This window comes from Helicoverpa zea, chromosome 31, assembly GCF_022581195.2.
Source record: "Helicoverpa zea isolate HzStark_Cry1AcR chromosome 31, ilHelZeax1.1, whole genome shotgun sequence".
NCBI lineage: Eukaryota > Metazoa > Arthropoda > Insecta > Lepidoptera > Noctuidae > Helicoverpa > Helicoverpa zea.
Window position 1 is genome coordinate 7,005,368 of NC_061482.1, and position 20,162 is coordinate 7,025,529.

The window sequence follows — 20,162 nt, forward strand, 5'->3', positions numbered from 1 at the left end:
ACATTGTTATACATATTTTGTGAAAGACGTGTAAAACAGTGTAAATGGAAACGTCGCCGTCGTGAAAATTATTCGATTCATTGTTTTGAACTACCTACTACCCATTACGTGCTCGAAAATGCTTGATAATGGAGTTTATCTTTTTTCAATGTTAGTAAAATAGCTCAGTAGAGCTCAGTAGGTATATCAATTACAAAATTATGTAACTTATTTTGTTATTTGTATTTTTGTGATCTGAATGTCTAATTTAGGTAGAGTTTATGAAGTTCAAGAGTAATATTTTATTGAAATTGATTTTTAAAAGTTTGTGAATGGGGCAATGTTAATAGATAATGATGAAGCTTTTTATTCAAGATACTATGAGACTGAGACGATGATGATGATGACGTAGGTATTGTGGTGGTGGGGATAGTAATGATTGTTGGTAATGCTGATTATGGTGATACTGGTGATTACGGTAATCTATGACAATGATGACGATGGAATAAAGTTCATGATGGTGATGATGATGAAATGTCATGTGACAGAAATAATAAGGGTGATGATTACAATGGTGATGATGATGATGGTAGTGGTTGATGGAAGATGGTCATGATGATAGTGATGATTACAATGGCGACGATGATGATGGTAATGGTTGATGGAAGATGGTCATGATGATAATGACGATTACAATGCCGTCGATGATGATGGTAATGGTTGATGTTGATGCCGATGACTATGAAAGAAATAAATGATATTCATAACATGTGATTGATTTTAAATTAAAACAAAAAAATATATTGGTAAGTGCTCTCAATATTGATTTAAGCTACAAATGTAAAAATTCACAATCTCTTGGAAGAAGCCACTTGACGAAGCTGACCACAACAAGTGGAGAAGTCGTTTCTTCGGTGCCGGCAGTCCTTTCGGAAGTGGAAAATTTCTATGGCCGGTTATACGCATCGCATGCATCTCGACCTGATCCCGGAAATGAGGATTCTAGAGCCACATTAACACGCCATTTCACCGAAGACCTGCCAGAAGTCAGCAGTGGCGAAATCGAGATCGCTCTGAGACAGCTCAAAAATGGAAAAGCCCCTGGCGAGGATGGCATTACAACAGAGCTATTAAAAGCAGGAGGAAACCCCTTACTAGGGGAGCTCCAGAAGCTTTTTAATGCCATCCTGTATGAAGGGAGAACTCCAGAGGCGTGGAGTAGAAGTGTTGTCGTCCTGTTCTTCAAAAAGGGAGACAAAACCCAGCTGAAGAACTATCGACCCATTTTCCTCTTAAGCCACGTCGATAAGCTGTTCTCAAGAGTAATCACGAACCGACTTGCGCGAAGACTCGACGAATTCCAACCACCGGAGCAGGCTGGGTTTCGGAGCGGATACGGCACCATAGACCACATCCACACAGTGCGGCAGATTATACAGAAGACCGAAGAGTATAATCAGCCCCTGTGTCTAGCATTTGTGGACTATGAGAAGGCCTTTGACTCGGTTGAAATCTGGTCTGTTCTGGAGTCCCTGCAGCGTTGTCAAGTAGATTGGCGATACATCCAAGTGATGAGATGTCTCTACGAAGCCGCTACAATGTCCGTCCAAGTACAGAATCAGCAAACAAGGCCCATACCGTTGCATCGAGGAGTGAGACAAGGGGATGTTATTTCCCCGAAACTGTTCACTAATGCAATGGAGGATATGTTCAAGACGCTGAACTGGAAAGGACGCGGCATCAACATCAATGGCGAACACATCTCTCACTTGCGATTTGCTGACGATATCGTCATCATGGCGGAAACGCTGCAGGACCTACAACAGATGCTGAACGACCTGGCTGAATCTTCTCTACGCATCGGCCTACGGATGAACTTGGACAAAACCAAGGTCATGTTCAATGAACATGTTCTACCGGAACCGATTGCGATACACGGCGCCGTTCTCGAAGTTGTTCGGAAATATGTATACCTCGGGCAGACATTGCAGTTAGGTAGAATCAACTTTGAGGACGAGGTGAATAGGAGAATTCAGTTGGGTTGGGCTGCATTTGGGAAGCTACGTCGAGTCCTAACATCGTCGATCCCACAGTGCCTAAAGACAAAAGTCTTCAATCAGTGCGTCCTACCTGTCATGACTTAAGGGAGCCGAAACGTGGACACTGTCGGTACGGCTGGTTCACAAGTTTAAAGTCGCTCAGCGGGCTATGGAAAGGGCTATGCTCGGCATTTCTCTGAGGGATCGCATCAGAAATGAGGTAATCCGTCAGAGAACCAAGGTCATCGAAATAGCCCACCGAATCAGCAAGCTGAAGTGGCAGTGGGCTGGCCATATTAGTCGAAGAACCGATAATCGTTGGGGTAAACGAGTTCTAGAGTGGAGACCACGCCTCGGCAAACGTAGTGTAGGACGTCCTCAGGCACGGTGGAGTGATGACTTGCGCAAAACGGCTGGCAGGAGCTGGATGCGAGAAGCTGAAAATCGATCTCAGTGGCGTGCACTTGGAGAGGCCTATGTCCAGCAGTGGACTGCGATAGGCTGATGATGATGTAAAAATTTGCTACTGCGAGAGCTCAATACCCGCGATTTTTTTAAATGTATATTTGTGGTGATTCTACATTATTATTTGCCATCATTTCATCATAAAACAGATAGAGCATTAAGTACAACAATAAGATCGGGGCCAGACATACGTAGGTAAGTAACTACCTTCTATACGAGATTTTCTAAAGCATTTTTTTATACAACTTACATTAAAAAATATACGAAAGTGCCGTTGTGGGTTGACTTATTACTCAAAACAATTGATTTTTACGGAACTATTATATACCTGCTGCATATTTAATGAAGTTAATTTTCAATAAGGTATTTCATAAAATGTGTTTTTTTTTTGTAATATTTAATTAGCTGATTTAAAATATGTACTCACATTCGCATCCTCATGTAGAGAGTTATCGCTTTCAAAATCACTCATTTCGAAGTTTAGATATTTTATATTTGATACCTATTCGAGACTGGGGGAACTTCTTTATTCTTTTATTCAACTCTGAAGCACATGTTAATCAACCGTAGAAAGCACAAAAAACCACAGAGTCTCTATATTTTTGAAACAATTACAAACTACCTTCAATTATTTTTTTTCCGTGATATAATTCTTAGGCACTTCCCAGACAGTCAAAATCATATCGCGCGATAATATTGTGAGGTCTAGGAACCGTCTTATTTAATATTTTTCTAAGGCACTTACCAACAATACCATTGTGCAAAATTACAAGAAATACAAACAAACGAATTGATAACCTCCTCCTTTTTCGAAGTCCGTTAAAATAATTAACTTATAATTCGATTCGTCGAAGAAATAATTGCGCAGTCTTTAATATTAACTTATCCTAAACGATGTCAACTTATCCAGTTGACAGCGATGGGGACGAATTTTTTGACGCTTTTTAGTTGTTTTACTAGGATAGTTTTTGATATTTATTGTAAATATGTATTGTAAATATCTTTGTAAATAAAGGGACTCCTAAACGTCAATTTACATATTATTTATTTACAATAACAAATAAAGCCTAGTAAAACAAAAAAAAAATAACTATTAACTAAAATGCGTCAAAAAATTCATCCCCATCGCTGTCAACTGGGAGCGTACCAAACGTCAATAAATGGATGTTCGGCAAAATGTCCCACTAAGACTATCGCACCAAAATCATACTAACATGTAAAAAAAATAAAAGTCTCTCTTTGCAATCCAATGAAATCTTTCCATCGTAAGTACCTAACTATTGAAATCTCACAGAAGCCAAATTCTAAAGAAATTAGTTTAAATCTAAATCACCTTGACGAACTCTTTGTCGCAGTGGTCACCATGCCGCAGTCTTCGACTCCCGGTACGGCCAACATTTTTGTTATGAGCTGTATGCGTTGTCTGTGATATATTTATAAATATATGTATATGTAACTACATGTAGTTTATCATTTGTGTTAGCACCTATAACAAAGTGCAATGAGCACAAGAAGAGCCATAAATAATTATAATTTAAACATTATATTTGGGGGAGATAATAAACACGACAGTCTCAACCGAGATCACATATAGGCCCAAGTTCATAGACAAAATAATAAATACTGTAATCATAAATATATTATGAAGCTTGATTTTCCGAATTCACAATCTCATAAAACCACATAAAACCCTGTTCAAAGTACCGATTGCTTGATGAATGGAAGAACGAATGAAACATTACCTTTAAAAATTAAGAAGTCAAGATAATGACATAAGGCGATATATTTACGTACTTCGAAATGTCAATATTATGCATAGATATTATGACGGTTTTTAATTTTGACACATACATCATTGAACATAAAACAAGTTGTATACATTTTTAAAATTAATAATTTATCTACAGTTAAAGATGGATCCTGTTTTAAGTGTCTTTTCCTAGTTGCTGGCTAGATGGCGTTGGTGTTAGTACGTAAAATAGAGAATAAACATTTCATTTCATAATAGGTATTTTTAAATTGTTGAGTTGAACAATTTTTTTTTAGTTTACATATTTTATTATTCTGGGCGCATCTCTTTTCAAACAACGCGCTTCTTCCCAGAGTACGACATTTCTCGGGGAATTATATTACTATTTTTTTTAAACTGAACGGGTTATGTATATCGGATTATCGGCGGTAGTTTCGGATTGTTCGAATTTTATTTAAAAAAAAGATACATTCAGGATTATAAAATATGTAAAAAAATCGGCCCCAGAGCGTGTTGGGCCACGCTCAATGTAATTTTAAATACAGCGACATCTCTCAGAACATTATAAAACTAGATGGGTTATGTATGTTGGGGTTTCGGTGGTAATTTTGGATGAACTGATTTTAATAATTCCTTTTTTATTTGATAGAAATATATATATAATAGTAATGTGCACACAAATGTGCCTAAACACAAGGTATCAAAATTCATATTGCCTTTGCATCACGACTGCCACTTTGGGTATTAAATATATTATAGTTTTGGACTCAAAAACAAATAAATAAAACCGACTTCCCAAAATACTGAAAGGCTTTAAAAAAACTTTTGACATGGCTATAGTCGGTCACAAAATAAGCACAGTCGATCTGCAGACAACGACTACCTACTAGGACTTCAGCGTTTTATGAAGTCGATTTTTTAGGGTTCCGTACCCAGAGGGTAAAACGGACGGGACCCTATAGTTTTCGCTCCTTTGACGGTCCGTCTGTCACCGATAAGTCGTGGTGGCCTAGTGGGTAAAGAACCGACTCTCAAGTGTGAGGGCACGGGTTCGATTCCAGGTCAGGCAAGTACCAATGCAACTTTTCTAAGTTTGTATGTACTTTCTAAGTATATCTTAGACACCAATGACTGTGTTTTGGATGGCATGTTAAACTGTAGGTCCCGGCTGTCATTGAACATCCTTGGCAGCCGTTACGGGTAGTCAGAAGCCAGTAAGACTGACACCAGTCTAACCAAGGGGTATTGGGTTGCCAGGGTAACTGGGTTGAGGAGATCAGATAGGCAGTCGCTTCTTGTAAAGCTCTGGTACTCAGCTGAATCCGGTAAGACTAGAAGCCGACCCCAACATAGTTGGGCAAAAGGCTCGGAGGATGTCCGTCCGTCTGTCACCAGGCCGTTTCTCATGAACCGTGATAGTGTAGCGCGTAGCACGCTCGGTACCGGGATATACGGGATATTTTGAATTATCATTAAATAAATAGAATTTTATCTTTGGTTTATTTCGGTTTGTAAGCGAAGTGATAACTTCAGTATTATAACCTAATCCTATTCTTTTTACATAGAACACATTTAAATAGTGTGTTTGCAGTTGTAGTTGTGTGTTTGTTGTTTTCACAGATGATGTATTTCTGTTGCCGCTATAACAACAAATAAGTACTGAAAACCAGAATAAAATAAATATTTAGGGAGATGCTTCAAATATTCACAGAATATGGAATGTATTATAATTATGGAACGGTTTATAAATAATAGTACGGAACCCTTCGTGTGCGAGTCTGACTCGCACTTTGCCGGTTTTTTTTTACTCTTTATCTGACTGTTCACTATTTGGGGTCGGTGCAATATGTAGTAATTTTATGCTAGATAGCCATCATTCCTTTCTGCATGTAACGTGCAATGTTTGTATGAATGTAATCTAGATCAGACAGTCGGTCCATCGATTCTTTGGTCTTCCTCTGTCTCATTTAAATCTGTACCCATTCCTGAGAAAAAAGATCTTAACAGGCAGAAGGTCAAAGAAAGCAACCTTTTCGTTAATTAAGGCTGTACCTATATGTTCAACCCTCAGAGATATCCAGCACCACGCGATCTATCAGCAGATTAGAAGAATCAGTAAGAAATTGGAGTGTAGCTACAGCTGTATAGTGGATTGACCTAGAAGCCAGGTGACAACGACAAGGCCTGCCCGTGAACCAGGAAGTATTCTCAAGGTCGAACTGGGGCATGCGCGGTTCACACCCCTCAATACCGACAACTTTGTCACGTGGCTCAGTCGGCCCATCTTACTATAAGTACACGATTGTGTATTATTAGGAAAGTGTTTTTCTGTGATAAAAGTACTCTATAATCATATTCTGCTATGGAAATTACTTTGTAACTATTGTGAAAACAGGAAATTATGTTTATATAGAATCGGTAACCATGGCTCAGAAACGCGAACTTGACTTTAACCCTGCTTGCAAGGTTGCATTGTGTATTACTAAGACCACCCCTAAAAACGCGAAGAGTTTTCCTCGAAGCCCCTGCTTCCAAATTAAGGAGCCTGCCTTTCTTGTGCCTATGTTAGATATAATAATAATGTTAGTCGGTAAGTATCACTAATAACTATGTTACCAAAAAATGTGAACGTTAAGAGACAATTAATTATACAAACTATTGACAATGTTAAATAAAAACAGTGCATACAAACAATGAGACTTTTAATTATTTAATAACAATGAGTGGGTTGGTGTTGGGTGAGGCTACCAGCTCCTCGACTTCCGATGAAGATGACGACCTATACGTGTAAGTATGTTCAACCTACTTTTAACCATCATGTAGAGCACTTTCTTCATGATTATTTTTACATGTGAAAGGTAGGCAAATGTAGGCGTAATCGGAAGGGAAATCGATAACAGTATCAGCTGTATAGCCGCGACTGGAACGTCGGCCTTGAGCGCGTCCTTGAGTTTCCGCAGCTATGTATAGGTATGTCGTACGTAGGTAGGTATTACACCGGTGATGTATACTTCCGCAAACACTATACAATGTTAGTATTAAGTGTTGGTACTACGTATAAATGCTATAGGAAATATTTAGCACCAGCCTAGAGAGTGGTGAAATATTTTGCCACTCAAATTTTATACGATTGCCGTCTATTCTTTAAAGAACTACGCCTAAAAGAAGAACTCATAAGCTACGACTTTTAATAGTACTCATATCATAGGTTTTGTTACGGGCTATATAGGGGAATATCGAAATGATATTTATATTGCTTTTCCTCCACGCACGCGATTTCCGTATCCGGATTTTCAGTGTTGCGTTAAACTGTTAGAAGAGACATGACAGTGGGTTTCTTCATAGAAATTGAGTATTCGTAAGAACCTAAAGTAATTTAAAAATACGTGATAGATATAGTTTTTTTTTAATTTTCTCATTTTGATTGAACAAACCACCATAAAAAAACACTTTCTTTAAGGTTGATTGACAGTCCGTCGTAAATAAATAATTAAACCGCAGTTTAAAACAATTTGTAAGGTTGTGCTTATGTATGCTATGGTTATAAGGTCTTAACAACGCGACGGTCATTGTGGGTCAAACGGTATCTACCAAGAAAAGTTCCTTAGACATTATTTTCGTGTTACCAGTAATTGTGCTTTCCAATAACTTTTTGAGTTGTGGAGGTCCTAAGGTATTTGTTCCATGAATACTGACACTTTCTCATTGGAAAATATCAGACACCAGAAATTATAGACCACAAGAATGAACTGATTTATTCACATTAAGTAAAGGTCTTAGTTTGTACTACAAAGTTTACAGTACACAACCACTTATAAAGAACACAATAGAATAAAATAATAATTGTACCTACAAACATGGAGAAGTTTTTTCTGTATTTTCACTTCGGTATTCCTAGATTCGGACAATTTGTAAATATAATAGCACCCCGCTCGCTTGCTGACGTTGGTCAGGGCGGATAATGCATAAGTGATTTTGTCAATTTGTTTTACAATTCAAATGGTAACACGGCAATCGGCCCTCGTCTGCTTGTCCGATAAAAAAGACGAATAAAAAGTTCTGTCTCGTCGTTGAAAGTACCTACAGACTCCTCAATAACCCAGTGGCCGTGTTTATATCAGTTACAATACATGAGATGCGTCGCTGTTGCTAGCCAGACAGTCAATTTTTTTTTTGTGAAATATTGTGTCTGACCCGATATGTTACAGTGTAACGTTGAAACGGTGCATTAACTTTAATTTGGGAAGAAATCTGGAATATTCTAGATATATTGTAATTTTATGCCAAAGAAAGGACGTTGGGTACGCCAAAGCTGCATTGACCACTGTTTCAACAATTTTTCCGACGTCATAACCATTAGTCATTCATTCAGTACATGGTAATTGCGTTATTGATATATCTTGTTTGCAGTTTCTTTCACCTTCAAACCTTCATTATGAATTCCTTGTTTTCATTTGCAGGTTTAAGGAGGAGCCTTGTTCTCCGGTAGCAAGCTACTCCTCAGGTAACGTACCTTTTTTTATTAGCGCCTTTTAATTTTTGGATTTATTTCTTTTTTTGTATTGGTTCGATTTAAGAAGTATGTTTGAAATTGCGTGGTTGCGTCGCGTCGGATGTATAGGGAGAATGTTTTGTGCAGTTGATTGACTGAGACTGAGACTGCTGTCAGTTTTCAAGGAAAGATACTGTCAACTGCACCAAAAAACGGTCAGGTTCTACGTCATTTTGGAGTTTTCTTCTAGTACCTACATAACTAGAATCTGTAAAAAAATGCAACTTACAGCTGTACAGCTTTTTAAAACCTAATAGCAGTTTTTCACATTTCTACATACAGTCAACCGACAAAGTGTTCATTAATTACCCATTAACCTGTGTCAATTTTATCATAATATATGATAACTTTATGAGGCCCTATTTTGTCATGAAATTATCCGTAGTTTTGACATGGTACTAAGTTAACACTAGACTAAGGTTATACGTACAGAAGTTTGTGCTACAGTATAGTGATGCTAATCCAGATTGTGTGAGAATCGCATACGATCCGATGTCTAGTGATAACAAAGGCCAGTCAGGATTAAATAAATGCCAGCACACAAAAGTGCCTACATCCTAGCTTTAGTGCATTACGAATTACCTCAAGTCTTGCATCCTAGGATTGCGTGAGACCTTCTATCAGCACTAATAAACACTTATAAGAATGATGCCAGTGCAATATCCCCTATTACCGAACTCCCTATTACGATCCCTAGCCTAGGACGTCTAGGATATCCCACTTAGGCCACGAAGATCAGGCAGGATTTGCTTAAATTGTCGTCAATGAAATTTGCACTTTATCGAATGAAGTTTAAGGTCTCTTATCGTTATTAGAGGGTGTTTTGGCGTGGTCGAGATCGTTATCATTATTTTATATCTGATGTAATAGAAAGATGATCGAAGTTTCTATATACCATATGTATCGCCACTGTATTACGTGTTAGCAACAGATGCTGGGTTGTCAACGTTCTCGTTTGAATCAAAGGCTGCAGAAAATGTGTTTCATTGAAATGCAGATACGATAAGTAAATAAGATACGCTGCTTATTGCGTTGTATTGCCTATTTCATGCCTTATTTTATTTTAGCATTCGGTTATTACAAACACTTCAATTACTTATGTAATAAGCAATTTTACAAGTTTTATATTTAGAACGCAAAATTCCTATCAGCCGAGTGGGGTTTACGCTTTCACTCTAGCGGATTTTCCGCTTGGTTCTCCCGAGCGATAACGCCAAGAACGTATGGGAGGGTCGCACATATACGAGCGACAACAAACAATTGACAACTATTGATACAAATGACATGTTAATACAGATGCGATACATTTTTCTGCTCGAAATGTGTGAAACTATTTGAACTAAAAACAATTTAATTTTGATTTTGAAACGTAAACACATGGATTTGTAACGCGCGACAAAAGTTCGTCCGTTAGTTTGAAAGCCCTGTAATTCAGTATGACGTAAAGCTCTGCCGCTAGTTATTGTAGTTTTGATGTGTAGGTGCAAACAAAGAGGATTACGTTGGTAGCTACGGCCGTGTTCGTAATAGGTATGAACTTAAATAATAGGTAATGTATTTGGAGTAGTTCTACGTACCTACCTACTCGAGTGTATCAGTACCATTTATATGATGATGTGATATGAATGATGCAGATTTCCTAATCAAAGTGCCTAGCGTTTTCTTTTCATTTATGTATCAACTGAGCTGTTTTAAACTCACGTACTTGTTTGAGAGAAAGAGAGTTATTGTATTCCTAAGTCTTAAGAATCTACATAAGGGACTTTTCGATGTATACACTTTTCTTACAATCACACGTACTTTAAAAAAATATAATTACCTACTAAGAATCTTTATATCTTGAAGGGGTGAGGGGTATGTAATTTCTTCATAAGAATTATGTCATAATAAGTTATATTTTATTAACGCTCCTTCGAATCAAGACACATGGGAGTATCTTCCCGGGTCAGGAAAACTTCTCAATAGCACCCCAATGCCGCAACGTGAAACCTGTTGAGTGCAAGTCTAGACTTACACTAATTATCCATACATTAGACGTGTACCTAAATACGTGGCTTTTAATCAAAACAACTTTTTGGACTATTGGTTACTCATACATTTTTGAGAAATACAATTACAACTACGAAAAGCAGTTTAAAGAAAACTAATTGCTTTTCACCTGTTTGAAGAAAAGTCGATACTGGTTCTTGAGTTTCCTTTGTTCAATGAATGCAGGGACATTATGGAGCCTTCGTAAACGTTGTCCTAGACCTTTTGGGAGTGACCGTGATAACCGGCAGAGGTACCTAGCGTAGTACTAATTCAGGATTTAATCCCGGTTATCAGCAAATCTTGTGAGACAGCCAGGCCTATCTACTAATGGCACTACTTTGCAAAACCTTCTTACATTCCCATACAAAGCAAAATAAACTTAAGCACCCGACATTGCGTTAGAAATTGGATTGACTTTATGTGCAAACATGTTTGATTAGATGCTAACACTCACAACTTTTATTGCTATAGGATTCTCGGTCATAAACCGTGGAGATAAAGTGCAGATTTGTTTGTACGAGGTTTGCTAACAGCTATACCTGGTTCAGCGACCCGAGCAAAGGTTTGCTTCCTGCGCCGCAACGTTCAGACTGATAGTGATGTTCATTGCAATACGTTTGTTTTTTTTTTGCTGGTCGTTACTCCAATACTTAAAACATTTTTATCGATATTTTTTTTCCTCTGATACTCGGATATAATTAATAACCTGTTCTGTTCCGGAATTGGTAACTGTTTTGAGGCAATTACAACACACTTTACTATAGCATTCTTGCTAAGTAGTTACACCTCCTGATATTTTTAGTCCTAAGTAAATTATTAGAAACCAGCACATCATGCAACCCAGACGACCCTTTTAATACAGTTACATTAAATTGCGTTATATTAACACGTTAATCGATTCTTACAATCAATTGCGCACATCGTTCGAAGCTCAGCGCGCAACACTATTACTTATGAACCAGTGTTTTTGCGCTGCGTGTGCGTCTCCTATTAGATTTTACGACAGCTAAGCCGAGGCGAGGGAAAGATGGTGACTTCATGATTAACTAAGCAAAAAGTTGTAGACACTCTGTCTCCCTCTAGCGTTTGATTTATTAGTGATGCTTTATATCAGAATTATTGAACGCACGATTTGTATCACGCGATGGCTACCGACGATGCACCCGCGCAGTACAAACTTTATTTATAGTGTATAGGTGTTTATTGTAGGAACTGGTGCTAATTTTATGTATAGTTAAAGATTAGATATGGTTAAAAAGTCTGAGGTAACTTTCTAATAGAACCTCCTTATACATTGTCGCACCCACGAACATTTTGCATAAGATGATTTAGATATCATTATTTCCTTTTTTCTTTAAGTATCTTCCTATGTGTGAGTTTTGAGTAAGCTTCTGTAATACGGACCTTAAAATGAGGACATAACGACATATACTTTAGATAAGTGATCAAGCTTGCGCTTGTAAAGATAGCCTAGTTACTTACCACTCTATTATTAAGTACAACTTGTAATCATTTATTTATTTTCATATCATACGATACCAACCTACTCAGATATCAGGAAGAAACACACACTATAAAAGCATGAAAATCGGCTCTCTCATTGGTTATCTACTCTACCTCTACTCTGCACAACTTATGCTATATTCTCTTCTTTATTTAAATGTCTGCGATATATAATTCTAACTGAATTGCTTTTATTTTTATAACTCACCCTAAACTCATTTAAGTAAAATATATTTTCGAAGGAAACTTGTACTAAAACTTATTTTCCGCTCGGTTTTTCTTTGCGCGGCAAAGAACCTGTCGCACGATATCAATCGTCAATGACGATTGGTCATTGTTTATACCGGTAGTTGTCAATTGTTTGTTACCGCTCGTATATGCGCGTTACCCAATATGAACCAAAGGTTGCCGTGCGGAAAAACTGAATCGGAAAATCAAAATTAAAAAGTTTCCTTGGAAAAATGAAAATGCATTTTCCATTTAGTTAACTAGTTGGCACTGCAATAATTTTCATGAGAGTATTTGCAGGGTTCTTAAAAATTGTATTACAAGTTGCCTTCGTGTTGATTTACCTTTACTAAACTTACGGAATTTACTATTACATAATTGCATGTGCTTTTGAATGTTTTGCAACTTTCCGTCTAAGTAATAAAAAATCATCATCTGTGCCAATGCATTATGTTTTGCCCTATTTGGTTCTTGTCTAACTTTGTCGTTGACGATATCCAAACATCTTACCAAAAATTCGTGGTTTAAAGTCAACAAAAAAACTTGCATGGTTTCTAATCAGACAGGAGGAGTAGGTATCTTCTTACATAAATATACGTGCGTGACCAACGCTAACATATGACTGAAATAAAATATACGGTAATTGAACAGGGAAAGCTGTACCTACAGACCAAGCACTATTTACTTGCATAGACTCAAAGTCGTGTTATAAGCTTATAACAAGTATCTCTGTCAAAACTGGTCAAATCGTTTTATTTAGACAGACACAAGTATTTTATTATGTAAGCCATTCGTGATATGTCCGACGGAAGCCGATTTAAAACATTCAAACCAAATTCGTGGCACAAAAAGTTTAAATAGCTGAATATTATCGGGCTCATGTTTAGTAAGTCATACCTAGTTGTTTTTGGAAATCGGTCAAGTGCAAAGGATAGACATTGTGACGCCAGAAGCAGGGAATTCATAATTATGTAGGTAAGAGACTTAACACTGAATTGGTACATATAACACTGGATGGTGTTCGTAGTTACAGCAGTAAGTTGCTTCATGTAGCATATGTAGTTGGGGTTCTTCTTAAATTGCTGTATTTTTATTATAAAGATCGTTTTAATAATCGTTCCAAGACAGTCAAATATTTATTTCCCTTCAATCAAGTAGAGTTTCAGTGTTTTGGTCACGTGAAGTAACGCCATCAGTAATCTGTGATACCTAGCCTAGTAATACCCAGCTCTACCACGACCATACTAAGATTCTATAGTCAGGCGCAGACATAGCCTGAGACTGGCCCCTCTATTCTATCACGTTTCGTCGTGGTCGTCGTCACAGCCTAAACGTCAACTGCTGGACAAAGGTCGCCCCCAAGCTTTAAGGATTTACTTATACTCCCCGCGCTATGGTGCGTGTTGGTGAGTGAAGTGAGGGATGTTTTTAGCTTCGGAGATGCTGCTGCCCATCTCCAAGCAACACTTGATACTCTGATCAACTTTGCATGAGTATAATAAATAATGGCACGTTTTATAAATAGCAAAGGAAATACGCATACATTATTTGTGTGCTATAAACTAAACAATGCGTCCGAATTTTATGTTTCTTTTTAACAATGAAAATGTGCGATATTTTCATCGTTTAGGTTTAGGACGGAGAAAAGAAGCGAATTATGTTCAGATTTTAGTGGTCCATTTTTGAGTCGCACAGTACATAGGAAATGAATGAATACTTAAAAAGCTTTCGGCAAATTATGGCACAATTGCGATGACTATGCTCGAGCTGGCAATGCCGGCACTGCGGGACCTTTCTCAATAATAACTTGGTTGAAAAATAACATTTCTTTACATCTTATTAAAAAAAAATGATAATGTGAAATAAGAAAATGTGTAAGGGTTGGGACTGATTTGATAGATCATCTAACAATTCAATGAAGAAGTATTGGCGGTCTCGTTTCGGTTTAAAGAGGCACGCTTGCCGTGAGTCCTCGGTAATTACGTTCAAGTATTGCTAGCAAGCTTGAGGCTTTGCTGCTAAGAAATTTGTAACAACTGAGTACATCCTATTTATGCTGTTACCACCAAAAAAAGGGATACCGTGTCGAATAAAAAAACTCTCACTGCTCCGTTTCGCGGTGCGGTGCGCGGGCGCCGCAGCGTCCACTTATTTCGAAGGCACAAGCAGTCAAGCTCGAGAAAGCTCAGTGCGCGGGTCGTATCGAGGGCCGGCGGACGCGAGCCGACGACAACCGAAGCACGCCGGACATGATCGGAATATGGACGTGTGGAGCGGTCGACCCGCGTTCTGCGTTCGCGCACCGTCGCCCCTCGCCATAGAGCCCGGCGACAATTTTGCGCTCACGTTCTTCGACAGCAAAGAGCAAGCGCCGCCGACGCTGCCGAAACAAGGTGTGTTGTGTTTATGTTATTACTGCTGCATGCGTAAGCGCCGACAGCACGTCACACTTGTTATGCGAATGTTACCACAGCGTTCATGGCGCTCTCGTCTGTTTCATTCTGTGATCGATTTCAGGAGGTTTTCTTTGAGTTAAATGTGAGTGTGTGCAAATGACTGTTAGCCTTATCCTTTTGTATGTTAGACGCCTGACATAAAATGAAAGTAATGCCATTAAAACTTACCGTATTTTCGCAAACGCGTCGAGTTTTATGGCGAAAATCTAACAGTAAAATAATTCCGTGCTTTGGTTTTGAGTTGATGTATTAAAAATTGAATTGATATTCGGTTTGGTCTCAGAATTATGGTAACTGTTGGCTATGTGGGGAACAATTTCCAGTATCCCGAGAGCAGCAGTGGTAAGTGGGCGAGCTCGGTGCCGATATTCCCCTCGGACTTTCATTGTGACGGTTTATGAGGTGGCCCTCGGCCAAGCGCTGGACGAACAAAGATAACTACCTATTTTACTAATCTACCTAAGCTTTGTAACTTTGTACCATTTTCACTGATTAGGTAAATAGTTATCCAATCTAATATTCCACCTGCAACACCTTCAAGAACTTTCCATTTTTTTCCAAAACTTCTGATTAAAAATAGAATTTTAGGGAAATAGCATAGTAAATTAATACTAATCTGTCTGATGATAATGATGTAGTGCTCTACCACAAGTTTTATAGAAAAGTTAACTTCAACATGAAGACAATAAAAAACTTTTTTACAAAAAAATTAAACCGACTTCCAAAAACACTAAAAAGCAAAAAAAAAATAATAATTTTAGGTGCATCGGCCTAGAAGTCGGTGCCTTATGAATGTTACTAAGTTAATTTTGCCACCGCCTTCTAGGCCGATGCACCTAAAATTATTATTTTTTTTTTGCTTTTTAGTGTTTTTGGAAGTCGGTTTAATTTTTTTGTAAAAAAGTTTTTTATTTACAGCTTTTCAGTGATATGAATAGTTGTCCCTATCCATATAAGTGGAAAGTTCTCATCAATACAAAGAATATAAGCCCAAATACGAGATATTTTACATATTCACGTGTCGATTTTCCTCGACCTTTTCTGGTCTCCATCATCAGGTCAGCTCCAAACCTTCACTTTTGCAAAGGTCTCGTCAATACAAATAATATAAGCCCAAACACGAGGTAGTTTACATATTCAGTTGTCGAGTTCCCTCGACCCTCTCTGGTCTTCATCATCAGGTCAACTCCAAACCTTCACTGTTGTATAGTGTTTTTAGGCATACACCTGAGTGTCAAGTTTTTACCCTATGTATACCTACAACTTTCGAAGGTTGCCCTCGATTTCTTAGGGTTTCCATGATCAGATCCTGACCTGATGACTATGGGACCAACTGGCAGCTATTCCGCGTCGAACAAAAAAAGAATCACGTAAATCGGTCTATAAACCTCGGAGTAATCGATGTACATACATAGAAAAAAAAAAAAAAAAAAAAAAACATACCGGCCGAATTGATAACCTCCTCCTTTTTGGGAAGTCGGTTAAAAAAATAACTTTAGATGGTCGTTCATACACTGTTAGCATCATGAAGAAGTCAGCTGACTTTTATGCTAAACTCTCTAGTAATCGTAAGGAGACTAACAGTGAATGAAACAACACAAAGATCAAAACTACGGAAGCGGAGCGCTTGGCGAAAATTAGCTCCGAACTCCTCGTGCCTATACCGTTAGGTATTTATCATCGGCGTATTACACAACAGTGCAATTTTTACGGACCACAAACTTATTTAACATACATCGCTTCTTATCTCGTACAGTGAAATGCCTCTCCCCGTACACGCTGGGAAATGGAAGTGATAGCAATCATAGCAGTCGCTTGCTCAGTAACTATCACGGCGAAAACGTTTGAATCTGTTTATTTTTGAGGAAAATCATTGAATATTTTACCTATTGTCTTGGAACCACCGAATATTCAATTTGATGACGAAACTATTGGGCTGGTACCAGATGACTAAATTATTTGTCTACAAGTGTACCTATTTTAAGTTAGGTCATAAAAGTATTTGGAAAATACTTGCAACGTTACGTTGGTACTTTTCTTAATACTTAGTTTTCAAATGCACTTAAGAGCTTCATCTTCCTGCACTTTAGGTCCATTTTAGAGCACGTCTGTGAGCTACAGGCGAGCTACTAGCTAGATCTGCCGTGTTGCATTTATAGAAACCTATTAGTTCCTTACTTGGAAGTTATTGGAAATATATAAAGGCTCGTTCACACAAACACTGCTACCTTTAGGCTATTTAGATAGGGTGAATCATTAAAAAGCATTACAAAAGAAGTTTATAAGCTTCATATCACTATGAGTACTGAAAGTGTTGGCTCTAAAAATTATAAATATTGTAAACATTACCCAAGTCATAGTACCCCTACTTATTTCTAAAATCACTAATGCTCCAATATTGAGCTCAAACACCCATACGCACAAAAAATACTGTTACATTACGCTATCGTCCGCTCGAAGCTTCCTGATGTTTGATGTATGAAGTGATAAGCCGTCAGCTGTGCCTTGAACTTGATCTATTTGTGACGCACCTCGTCTAGAAGTCGGCTCATCGTATTGTGGTGACGAGTCCGCGGGACTCCAGTGCGCGCCGCGGCCTGAGGGGTACCGCGCTCGCGGTCAACGACCTCACACGTTATGCAACACATTGATAAAGACATATCCAAGAGGCTGCACAATACACATAGCACTGTCCAGTTGCTTAGCAACTAAAGGTTAGTGCGTGGGCAACTTCCAACCCCACGTGTAGTGTAAAATGATATTACTACGAGCTTTTAAAAACCTTTTTGAAAGTGTCTCCTTTGACGGCTGAGAAGTCAATGGGTGTTTTGTTCAAGGTGCCGCTGCTAATTACAGGATGTTTTCTTCTGAATATATGCATTGTGCTCTTCCCAGTGACACTTCAACGGTGCTATTAATAATAATGATTGACAGCATTGCCGTTCAATGCAGCCAAGTAAATCATTACACCGCTAATTTTGACCGCTAAATATTTTTACAAACTTTTTCATTCTTTGTTTATTTTATTATATTTTCTATTCAGTCTAATAGCAGTTTTGTTTTGTTTTCATTTAATATCCTTTTACCAAAAATGCTTTCTATTGACCCTGGGCACCCGTCAGCCGAATGCATTCGGAAATAGCAAGCCGGACACCGCAGACGGGGTACGCCCCGGAACTGTCCAGAACAGCCAAAATTGGTGGGTACATAGGATCGGGAGGTGTGGAGATGAAACCCAATAGACAGACAGGTGTTGGTGGGGAGTTTGTTGCGCCTCTTCTTTTTACAACAAAACGACATAGACATAGTGAGGGGTGGGCGTTTAGGGGGCTAGGTTTTAGATAAGGTAGATAAAGGTTTTTGAGTTTGAGTTTAAAATGGGGAAAATTTTGAAAGGAAAGATCTACCACAGATTTAGATTATGAAAAGTAAGAAGCTCGCTGTACAGATCAAAAGAAACTGAACGTTTCATAGTGTATCTAATTCAAACAAAATCCTTCACGGCAGTGGGCAGTCGTTTGAACTGATCACATAACAGTTCAAGCTAAGGAATCGTAACCGTGTGATTACGTGCGTCAGTATTCTCACGGTCGCTTCTTCCGGGGTGCACTGCAATGCAAGTGAATACGCCATTGACGTGCACCAATACATTAATAATGCATTTACAAAATCTGGATATGTATGTCTTCGGGATTAATTCATCGTCCTTTTTGTTTTTTTTTTTTTGGGTAGTAAAGTTTCTTGTGCTTGCGCTTTATATTAGCCGTTTTTCTTGAGGGTTATTGGTCATTTTTTACGGTAAACTTTTCTTAAAAGAGTTATGGGTAACTAGCCGTTTTCCCGCGCTTTCAAAGTCATCTCGTATGTAAAATGTACTATATGCCCATATTACTTAGGAAGTGTGTAGCTTTCCAACAGCGGAAGAATTTTACTCAATCGGAGCTTTCAGGGTACAAACAGACAAACAAAATTATTCCTTTTAATTATATTTATGTAGACTATCTGCCATTATCTCATTAATCAATTAGAGACCACAATAAAATAACTGCCACCACATCCAGGCAGCTTAAAAAAATATGCAGCTCAAAATAAGAAGTTAAACTGCAATGCGAGTTGAGAGCGCATGCCACGACGACCGCGCTCCTGAATGGGGATGAAGGAATTCAATAGCCGCACGATACGATATTAAATTCTTCGTATGACATCACTTCTGTTCCGATACACAACTAAACTATTGATAGATAATCGGAGCAATTATAAATCTTTAAAAAAATATAAATCTTTAATTAATAGCTCTTTTATCTCTATCTCTGTCTCTCTTCTCTATTAAATAATAAAGACAAAACGTTTTTTTGTTTGCATGAGAAACAATTGAAAAGAATTGAAAAATTATTTCAACTTTAGCAAAGCTACACAAATTTTTTATCCGGGTACGATAAGAAGTTCTCCCAGAACGTGGAAACCGCGGGAAAAGAACGTGGTAATAAACTATACATCGGTAGAGGCATTTGTTGCAATACGGTTTTTAGTATACACAGTCTAACCAAGGGGTATCGGGTTGCCCGGGTAACTGGGTTAAGGAGGTCAGATAGGCAGTCGCTTCTCGTAAAGCGCTGGTACTCAGCTGAATCCGGTTAGACTGGAAGCCGACCCCAACATAATTGTGAAAAGGCTCGGAGGATGATGATGGTTTTTAGTGTACACGATATTTATTAAAATAAGTTTAAAATTATGCAACAATTAGAGATATTTTGCAAGATTCTAAATCGTAACGAATAAAATGTCAAATTCAATGGTCCTGTAACAACTTCTTTCACGGTACTGTAGCGCGTGGCGCGCTAGGGACCGGGGATCTTCAGGATATTCAATTAAAACATTAAAAGGAACTTTAACTTTGCGTTTATTTTATGACTCGGGGGTGAAGTGACCTACTTCAATATAAAAACTTATTCTATTTCAAACCGAATATACTTATTTACATAATTGTCCTGCCAGGTATTAAATATAAAACACCAAAGAGTATCTAACTAAGTACTACATCTCTACAGTACCATGCTATCCCCGACAGTTCTAATTTTTTACTGCCGCGCATACTACTTTAACAATTATATCAATCAACAGCCATGCAGATATCACTGTTGTAATTAAAAAATCGAAAA

General features: G+C 38.1%; 1 protein-coding gene across 1 annotated transcript in view; it reads left to right on the forward strand.

Annotated features, from left to right (window-relative positions):
- Positions 1-27: 27 nt before the first annotated feature.
- Positions 28-20,162, forward strand: part of LOC124645039 (ecdysone-induced protein 78C-like) — a 71,695-nt gene continuing 51,560 nt past the window's right edge. Inside the window, exons 1-3 of the mRNA XM_047184774.1 lie at positions 28-150; positions 6,305-7,020; positions 8,694-8,737. Coding sequence (XP_047040730.1) covers positions 6,953-7,020; positions 8,694-8,737 — 112 coding nt within the window. The 5' untranslated portion in view covers positions 28-150; positions 6,305-6,952. The remainder of the gene's footprint in view (positions 151-6,304; positions 7,021-8,693; positions 8,738-20,162) is intronic.